Raw genomic sequence first — 10,652 nt, forward strand, 5'->3', positions numbered from 1 at the left:
CTGCAACCCATCATTTCCTATCCTGGATGTATAACCTACAAGAACACCTGCCCACGTGCTCCAGCAAATGCACACAGAGTGTCCATAGCAGCATTATTCTTTTTTTTACATGAATAAAATTTTTAATTTTTTTGACATTTAAAAACATTTATGAACTCATTTAACATAATAAACTTATTACATATTGATATAAATAACATTTTTATTTAGAAAATCCTAGTTTTTAAAATTATACTTTAAGTTCTGGGATATACGTGCAGAACGTGTTACATACATGCTAGGTATATACACAGCAGCTTTATTCTTAACAGTTGCAAACTATAAGCAACTCAGTAGAGATGTGTGTAGTCATACAATAGATGGCACAGCAATGAAAATTGACAAAATACAGCTACACACAACAATGTGGATGAAATTCATGAATATAATGTTGAACACACAAAGCCAGGCACAAAAGAATACATTCCAACTGACTCCATTGATACAGAACAGAAGCAGACAAGAACAAAAACCTATTTAAGGGAATACATACCAGCTTGAAAATGTAAAAAGAAAGTCACTACCATTAGCTGCCTTCGAGAGCATAGGAAGGGGCTGTATTGAAAAAGAATAAGCAAGGAGCAGAAAGTGTTGGAAATCTTTTACTCGATCTCAGTGATAGTTTAATGAGTGGTCACTTCATAATAGTTCTTTAGACCGAACATTAATGTTTCATGCATATTTTTATCTTTTTTTTTTTTCACAATGCATATTTTTACAAAAAGGAAAAGTAGCTCTTCCTTGTTTTGTCTCCTTTTCTTTACTAACTGAACTAGTCAGTCCTAAAGCCATTAGATAGGCAGAGCAAGGTAGGCGTTTGCCCCAAGGGGAAGGGAGCCATGACGGGCTCCGTGTGGGCATCAGAGCTGGAACAGGTCAAGGAGGGCGCCTCTGTAGGAGGGCTGCTGGCATGGTGTGCTGGAGCCAGGGGTAGATGAGAATGTCCAGTGAGGAGGCAAGAAGCAGCATAGCATGGAGACCAGTCTGCCCATGTTGAGAAAGGCATCCCCCTGGGGCTATAGGGGCAGACTGGCACAGAATGAGAGCCTGAGTGGGGTGACGAGAGTGTCCAGGTGGGGGAGCAGATAAGGGAGGAGCCTCAGAGCTGGAGCAAAGTGAGGAGCTGTCTCCACAGGGAGAAGGCCTGATGTGGACTGTCAGAACTGAAGGAGGGTGAGGAGGGTATCTTTGGGGGTGGGCAGCCAGACATGGAGAGTCAGAGCCCAAGGAGATGAGGAGGATATGTAGAAGTTAGGGTGGTTGGCTGTGGGGAGTTGGGCCAAGCATAGTGAGGAGGGGTTCCACAGAACAGGGCTGTTTTGTGTCAGGAATCAGAGCCTAAGCAGGGTGAAGAAGGCATCAATGGATCAAGCGATTCTCCTGCCTCAGCCTCCCCAGTAGCTGGAACTACAGGCGTGCGCCACCACGCCCGGCTAATTTTTGCATTTTTAGTAGAGACGGGGTTTCAGCATGTTGGCCAGGTTGGTCTTGAATGCATCCTGATATGGCTGTTGGAGCCCAAGTAGGGTAAGTTGGGCATCTTTGAGTGGCCCAGTGTGGAGGGTGAGAGCCTGAGTAGGGTAAAGTTTGATATTTTTAAACAAACAAACAAACATGTAATATGTATCTACACATTTTCAAAAAATTAAAACAGGAGTAATAGTGATAGGTTATATTATTATTCACAACTATTCATTCCATCTTCCCTTTAAGAGGACACTCCTGCCCATTACCTTGCAATTTCAGAACCGCCTGTGGAAGGAAGACGTATTTCTGTCTCATTGACTGTGGGTTTGCTGTCGGCTGTGCTTTGCCTATTGGAATATGAGCGGATGTAGCATATGCCTTGTGAATTTTGCACTATGAGTTTCTGCCAGCTCCTTTGTGCTTCCCCTCTGCCAGGAGAAGGGGCCTAATCCACATAGAGGCTGCTTCTTTAGTCTTGGTCCCACAGCCTTGAGTAGAGCCCCCGCCTGGAACAAGGCAGTAGACAATTTGCCTAGGAAGTCTTTTGTTGTGGCAAGTCATGGAGAGCTCAAAGTTATTTGTCCCCAAAGTAATAAAAATACAGTTGATTCCCGTTACTTGGGGGTAGTTATGTTCTGTAAAGTCACTGTGAACACTGGATTAGCAAATACTGAGCCACTGCTCCTAGGGAGAGTGCAAGCCTCTGACCACACATTTTCATCATTTGATCAATACATAACCCTGTTTTATGTGTGCTTCTGTCTGAAGACACATGATATAGATGGTAATTAGCAGGTGCACACAGAAGGCTTCTGGGAGGCTGGCTACTTTTTATTTTTTAACCTATGTGGTTAATTATTTAAAAAAACTCTACATAATTTTTTTTTTTCTTAAGAGGGAATCTCTCTGTCCCCCAGGCTGGAGCATAGTGGTGTGATCTCGGCTCTCTGCAATCTCTACCTTCCGGGTTCAAGGGATTCTCCTGCCTTAGCCTCCTGAGTAGTTGGGACTATAGGTGTGCACCACCACACCCGGCTAATTTTTATATTTTTAGTAGAGACGGGGTTTCACCGTGTTGGCCAGGCTGGTCTTGAAGTCCTGAACACAGGTGATCTGCCTGCCTCAGCCTCTCAAAGTGCTGGGATTACAGGCGTGAGCCACCACGCTGGCCCTGTCTTTATTTTTTAAACGTGTGTATAGGTGTGGTGGCTCATGTCTGTAATCCCAGCACTGTGGGAGGCTGAGGCAGGCGGATCACTAGGTCAGGAGATCGAGACCATCTTGGCCAACTCAGTGAAACCTCGTCTCTACTAAAAATACAAAAAATTAGCAGGGCATGGTGGCAGATGCCTGTAACCCCAGTTACTCGGGAGGCTGAGGCAGGAAAATGGCTTGAACCTGGAAGGTGGAGGTTGCAGTGAGCCGAGATCGCACCTCTGCACTCCAGCCTAGTGACAGAGTGAGACTCTGTCTCAAAAAAAAAAACCAAAAAAAAAAAACCAAAAAAACCCCACACACCTTATATAATATATATTATTGTTTCATTAACATTGAATTGTGGCTGAAAGCCCTGTGACTCATGCCTGAACCAAGCTTATCTAACACAGGTAATTTCTTCATAAGGCACATCGCAGGCCTCTTGCTCTTAGGACACTTGACAGCACTTTAGTAACTCTTGGCCGCCATTTTAAACAGCAAACTCACCAACGAAAAGCACACAAATGTGAAAAATGTGACATTAAATCGACTGCAAAAAGGAAGTTTGTTTATAGTAGTAGAAGAGCTTAAACAAGCAGAGCATTGTCTTGTTTGACTTCAGCTGGGAATGTGTATGTTGCATGACTCAAGTTTTTTGCCACTTTGCCCATATCCTGAATGACCACAAAAGCATCATGAGTATTGATTTTTGGGTGATAAATACATTTCAACAGGTAGGCAAATTTGCAAGTACAGAATCTGAATAATGAGGACTGAGAGTAGATAACTCATAATAAGATTGTAGAAATGAATCCAAATATGTCATTGGTGCCTGCAAATGTCAATTAATAGGTAATAATTGCTGGACTGGATTTTTACAGTGTAGATTTGCACTATTTGAAGGATAAACTTAAAACGTAAGTAGAATGGTTGAATGCAAAAGAATGGAAAAAAGACTAGGTAAATGCAAACAAAGAAGAGAAAGTGTAGTTTGATTAATATTAGGCAATAGAAAACTCTAAGTCCAGGCACATTGGCTCACGCCTGTAATCCAACACTTTGGGAGGCCGAGGCAGGCAGATTGCTTGAGGCCAGGAGTTCAAGACCAGCCTGGGCAACATGGCAAGACCCCGTCTCTACTAAAATTACAAAAATTACAGGCATGGTGGCACATGCCTGTAATCCCAGCTACTTGGGAGGCTGAGGCACAAGAATCGTTTGAACCCAGGAGGGGGAGGTTGGAGTGAGCCAAGATCGTGCCACTGCCCTCCAGCCTGGGAGAAAGAGAGAGGGAGATTCTGTTTAAAAAAAAAAAAAAGAAAACTCTAAGATGAAGTTTTATCTTTAAGGATAAAGGAAGGCTTGCTAGATAATGGTAAAAGACTCAGTTCACCAGGAATGCATTTGTATTTACCTAAACTAATCAAATCAGGATATATTAAAGCAAACATTGACATCATTATGGGCATAAATTGAGAAATCTATAACTGTATTGAGGGCCCTTGACACACCTTTCTCAATCATTGACAGATCAAAAGGGCAAAAAATGTAAAAGATTTAAAATATTTTAACAACACAATATGGAGATACATATGGAGTTCTGTACTCAATATTTAGAGACTATCTTTCCCCAGTGTCAGAATGTAGATATCTGACTAGGCAGCATTTAGAAGATAGTATCTTTGGACGAGGCTTACCAATTTACTTACTGACTCTGCCTGAACTTAAGACAAAGTGTATTAAAGAGACTTATGGAGCTAGTTGTCCTCCTCAAGGTCTACTTCTTAGTAACTGAGGCTAGAGGCACATATCTGGTTGAGTAGCCTCGCAACAGAACATGCTATGCTATGGGGATGAGGAGGGGTGTAAGCTAGGAGCTCTCAGTCATGGAGACGGGGGGGCCTGGGGCTGGGCAAGTGCCTAATGGGGGAGAACTAGGGGGTAGTGCGATGTAATGGAGTTATAGTGGGCCCTTACCTGTAGTTCCTAAATATTGTAACCTGGGAATTCACACTGTTCCCCCAGCTCCTGGCCAGCTGTAGATCTTTCAATTGCAAAATGCTGCTCAGTTTTCTGCAAAGTGCAACTTCTGCTATTTGGGGAAGCTGGGCAAAAAGGTAGGTTCTGGGTAGTACGGGATTTTAACAATATTGATTCTTCTAATCCATATGAAATAGGAACATGAAATATCTTTTCATTTATTTATGTCTTCTCCAATTTGTTTCACTAGTTTTCAGTGTACAGATCTCACATATCCTTTGTTAAATTTACTCCTAAGTATTTTTTATGCTATTGTAAATGCGATTGTTTTAATTTGGTTTTCAGGTAGTTTGTTGCTAGTGTGTAGAAATGCTACTGATTTTTGTATGTTGATTTTGTATCCTGAAAGTTTAATAAATTACTTAATCAGTTCTAACAGTTTTTTGGTGTGAAGTCTTTAGGGTTTTCTATATATAGGATCCTGTCATAAGTAAACAGAGGCAATTTCACCGCTTTCTTCCCTATTTGGTGACTTTTCTTTATTTTTCTTGCTAATTGCCCTGGCCGGGGCTTTCAGTACCATGTTGATTAAAAGTGGTAAAAATTGGCATTCTTGTCTTGTTCCTGATCTCAGAGAAAAAACTTTCAACTTTTCAGTGTTGAGTATAAGAGTGGTGGGCTTGTCATATCTAGACTTTACTGTGTTGATGTATATTCCTTCTATATCTAACTTGTTGAAAATTTTTATCATAAAAATGTTGAATTTTGTCAAATGCATTTTCTGCATCTACTGAGATGATCATATTATTTATATCGCTAGTTCTTTTAAGATGGTGTACCACATTGATTGCTTTGAATATGTTGAACCGTTCTTGCATTCAAATGATAAATCCTACTTGATCATGGTGAATGATACTTTTTTTTTCTTTTATTTGGAGACAGGGTCTCGCTTTGTCACCCAGGCTAGAGTGCAGTGGCACGATCTTGGCTCACTGCAACCTCTGCCACCCAGGTTCAAGTAATTCTTGTGCCTCAGCCTCTCAAGTAGCTGGGATTATGGGGATGTGTCATCATGCCTGGCTAATTTTTTTTTTTTTTTTTTTTGTATTTTTAGTAGAGGCAGGGTTTTGCCCTGTTGGCCAGGCTGGTCTCGAACGCCTAGCCTCAAGTAATCTGCCCACCTTGGCCTCCCAAATTGCTGGGATTACAGGTGTGACCCACCATGCCTGGCTGTGAATGATACTTTTAATGTGCTGTTGAATACAGTTTGCTTATATTTTTTTTGAGAATTTTTGCCTCTATGTACATCATGGATATTGGCCTGTAATTTTCTTTTCTTGTAGTGTCTTTGCATGGCTTGGTATTAGAATAATGCTGGCCTCATAAAATGAACTTGAAAGAATTCCCTCCACTTCAATTTTTTGGAAACATTTGAGGAGGATTAGCATTAGTTCTTTAAATGTTTGGTAGAATGAAGTCATGAAGCCATCAGATCTTGGACTTTTCTTTGATGGGAGATTTTTAATTACCAAGTAAATCTCCTTACTTGTTGATGTATTTAGTTTTTCTGTTTCTTCATGATTCAGTTTTGGTAGATTATATGCTTCTAGGAATTTCTCAATTTCTTCCAGGTTATTCAACTTGCTAGTGTGTAACTTCACAATCCCTACCAAAATTCCAAATGCATCTCTTACAGAAATTTTTAAAATCCTAAAATTTGTATGGAGTCACAAAAGACCCCAAGAATCTCAAGCAATCTTGAGCAAAAATAACAGAGCTGGTGGCATCACACTACTTGATTTTAAATATACTACAAAGTTATAGCAATCAAAACAGCATGGTACTGTCATAGAAACAAATACATTAACCAATGGAACAGAATAGGAAACCCAGAAATAAATCTGTACACTTATGGTTAATTGATTTTTGATAAAGGTGCCATGAACACACAATGGAGACTGTCTCTGATAAATGGTCTTGGGAAAACTGGAAATTCATATGTAGAAAAATAAAATTGAACCCTTATTGCACACCATGCAAAAAAATCAACCCAATGGGTAAAGAAAATGTGGTATATATACACCATGGAATACTACTCAGCCATAAAAAATCATGAAATAATGTATTTTGCAGCAACTTGGATGGAGCTGGAGGCCATTATTCTAAGTAAAGAAGGTCAGTAATGGAAAACCAAATACCATATGTTTTCACTTACAAGTTGAGTTAACCTATGGGTATGCAAAGTTATACAGAGTGATATGATGGACTTTGGAGACTCAGAAGGGAGGAATGTAGGAGGGCAGAGAAGGATAAAAAAAAGAACTACATATTAGGTACAATGTACACTACTTGGGGACTGGTGCACTAAAATCTCAGACTTCACCACTATACAATCCATTCATGTAACCAAAAACCACTTGTGTCCCAAAAGCTACTGAAACACAAAATATGCATATATTTTTAAAAAATCAACTCAAAATGGACAAAAGATCTAGCCACAATGGCTGAAACTATAAAACTCTGGAAGAAAACCTAGGGGGAAAGCTCCATTATATTGCTATGGGCAATGATTTCTTAGATATGACCCTAAAAGCACAAGGAACAGAAGTAAAAATATACAAGTGAGATTACATTAAATTACAAAGCGTTTGCACAGCAAAGAAAATAATCAACAGTCAGGAGACAACTCATAGAGTGAGAGAAAATATTTGCAAACCATACTATGATGAGGGGTTAATATTCAAAACAAATAAGGAACTCCATCAACTCGATAGTAAGAAAACAACTCAATTTAAAAATGGGCAAAGGACTTGAATAGACATTTCTTAAAAGAAGGCATACAAAGGCTGGGCATGGTGGCTCACACCTGTAATCCCAGCACTTTGGGAGGCCAAGGCGGGAAGATCACTTGAGGTCAGGAGTTCAAGACCAGCCTGGCCAACATGGTGAAACCCTGTCTCTACTAAAAGCACAAAAATTAGCTAGGCTAATAGTGCATGCCTGTAGTCCCAGCTACTCAGGAGGCTGGGGCACGAGAATCACTTGAATCTGGGAGGCTAAGGTTGCAGTATGCCAAGATCACACCACTGCACTCCAGCCTGGGTGACAGAGCATGACTCTGTCTTGAAAATAAATAAATAAGTAAATAAATAAATAAATAAGGCATTCAAATAGCCAATAGGGTTATGAGAAAATGCTCAACATCATTAATCAACAAAGAAATGCAAATTAAAATCACAATGAGATATCACCTCATGCCTGTTAGAATGTCTATTATCAAAAAGATTAAACATAACAAGTGTTGATGTGGATGTGGAGAAAAGGGAATCCTTTTTTTTTTTTTTTTTGAGACGGAGTCTTGCTTTGTTGCCTAGGCTGGAGTGCAGTGCCCCAATCTCGGCTCACTGCAAGCTCCACCTCCCAGGTTCCGCCATTCTCTTGCTTCAGCCTCCTGAGTAGCTGGAACTACAGGTGCCCGCCACCATGCCTGGCTAATTTTTTGTATTTTTAGTAGAGATGGGGTTTCACCGTGTTAGCCAGGATGGTCTCGATCTCCTGACTTCGTGATCCACCTGCCTCGGCCTCCCAAAGTGCTGGGATTACAGGCGTGAACCACCGCGCCCGGCCGAAAGGGAATTCTTGCACACTGTTGGTGGGAGTATAAATTAGTACAGTCATTATGAAGAATAGTGTAGAGCTTCCTCAAAAATGCTAAAAGTAGAATTACTGCATAATCCAGCAATCCCATATTTGGGTATATATCCAAAAGAAATGAAATCAGTATGTTGAAGAGGTATCGGCACTGCTATGTTCATTGCAGCATTATTCACAATAGCCAAGATACGGAATCAACCTAAGTGTTCAGCAATGGGTAAACAGGTAAAAAAGTGGTATATATACACAATGAACTACTACTATTCAGCCTTTAAAAAGAAGGAAATTCTGTCATTTGCAACATGACAGAATCCATCTTCAACATGGATGAAGATGAAGAACATTATGCTAAGTGAAACAAGCCAGGCAGAGAAAGACCAATATTGCATGTCTCACTTATATGTGAAATCTAAAAAGTCGAACTCGTAGAAGTAGAGAGTAGATGATGGTTATCAGAGGTTGTTGCCAGGGGGCAGGGTGGAGTGTATGAGGAAAGGGAAGATGTTGGTTAAGGGAATAAAGTTTCAGTTAGACAAGGGAAAGAAGTCTCTGAGATCTATTGCATAGCATGGTGACCATAGTTAACAATGTATTGCACATTTCACAATTGCTACAGAAATGTTCTAACTTAAAAAATGATAAGTATCTGAGGTGATGGATGTGTTAATTACCCTGACATACCCATTCCGCAATGTGTACATACATCAAAACATTAAATTGTAGCACATAAATATAAATAATTATCATTAGTTAAAATAAATTTCTTAAAGTGCAATGAAAGCAGTGATGAAAGAAATAAGTATTTCTCAAATTAAAAATAAAAATGAAAGTAAATTATAGGAAATGAGAAATGAAGGAAATTGACCAATAACCCAATTCAAGTTGGAAAAAGAAAGGCAAATAAAATCTAATGAAAACACAAAGATTGTGGGTAGAGAATCAGACATGGAAAATAAAAAAGGAATAATATTAAGCTTAAAATTAATGATTTAAGGACAATAAAGTATGGAAATTATGAAGACTTTTTTAAAAAGTAGGTTCAATGAAGGGGCTCTGGAGAAACTCCTATCCAAGTAGGCTCAGAAACCAAGGAACCAACTGGGTTTGAAAGCTGTCCTAGGAGAAGCTGGAAAATAAAAAAACATCTTCCCACCAACATTTGAAGTGGCTTAGATTCTTAGAGTTCCACAAATGTAGGTTAATTACTTTCATTTCTTCAAATAGCATACAGTCTTACCACTGCATATCTATTAGAATGACTAAAATAAAAGCATTTACAATACCAAATGCTAACAGGTATGTGGAGCAAGTGAAACTCTTAGGACAGTAGTGCACACACTACTAATGAAAATGCAAAATGGTGCTGTGACTTGGGAAAAGAGTTTGGCAGTTTCTTACAAACATACACTGGTCACATAACCCAGGAATACCACTTCCTGGTATTTATTTAAGAGAAATGAAAACTTACGTTCATAAAAAATCTCTATGTAAATGTTTTTATGGGCTTTATTCATAATTGCCCCAAAGTGGAAATAACCCAAATTTCCATCAACTAGAGAAAGGATGAACCTGTTGTATATCCATAGAATGGACAAAACTCAGGAATAAAAAAGAACAAACACCACACAACATAAATGAATCTCAATGCATCATGTGAACATGTAAATATTAATTTTTTAAACTGCTACATAGCTTTTTATAATATATATAATCACTGGGGTAGAAATATCATACTAATTTGATACCTACAAGCATCTACTTAAAAATATATGGAAAGCAATTCTTTAACAGTTAGAAAATTTAAAGCATTAATTTTTTTCTTTGAACTCATATGGTTCGTTCCTCTTACCCCACAGACTTTCAGTATAATGGAATATAATCTTATGCTCAAAAGTCTTTTATTCATGCCATTTTCTTTTTTTAATTTAACTTTTAAGTTCATGAGTACATGTAAACTTGTGCCATGCAGGTTTGTCATACAGATTATTTTGACACCCATGTATTGAGCCTAGTACTCATTAGTTATTTTTCCTGATCCTCCCCTTCCTCCTACCTTCCACCCTCCCATAGGCCCCAGTGTCTGCTCTTGCCTTCTATGTCTCCATGTGTTTTCATCGTTTAGCTCCCCCTTATAAGTGAGAACATGCGGTATTTGGTTTTCTGTTCCTGCATTAGTTTGTTAAGGATGATGGCCTCCAGCTCCACCATGTTTCTGCAAAAGGACAGGATCTCATTCTTTTTTATGGCTGCATAGTATTCCACTGTGTATCTGTATCACATTTTCTTTATCCAGTCTCCCATTGATGGACATTTAG

The 10,652-nt window shown here is 39.3% G+C and overlaps 1 protein-coding gene across 1 annotated transcript in view; it reads left to right on the forward strand.

The window, feature by feature from the left end:
* The first annotated feature begins 926 nt into the window (after positions 1-926).
* WFDC8 (WAP four-disulfide core domain 8) overlaps positions 927-10,652 on the forward strand; it is a 25,810-nt gene continuing 16,084 nt past the window's right edge. The window contains exon 1 of the mRNA XM_008015892.3: positions 927-1,212. Within this exon, the coding sequence (XP_008014083.1) occupies positions 1,187-1,212 (26 nt within the window). The 5' untranslated portion in view covers positions 927-1,186. The remainder of the gene's footprint in view (positions 1,213-10,652) is intronic.

This window comes from Chlorocebus sabaeus, chromosome 2, assembly GCF_047675955.1.
Source record: "Chlorocebus sabaeus isolate Y175 chromosome 2, mChlSab1.0.hap1, whole genome shotgun sequence".
Taxonomy (NCBI): domain Eukaryota; kingdom Metazoa; phylum Chordata; class Mammalia; order Primates; family Cercopithecidae; genus Chlorocebus; species Chlorocebus sabaeus.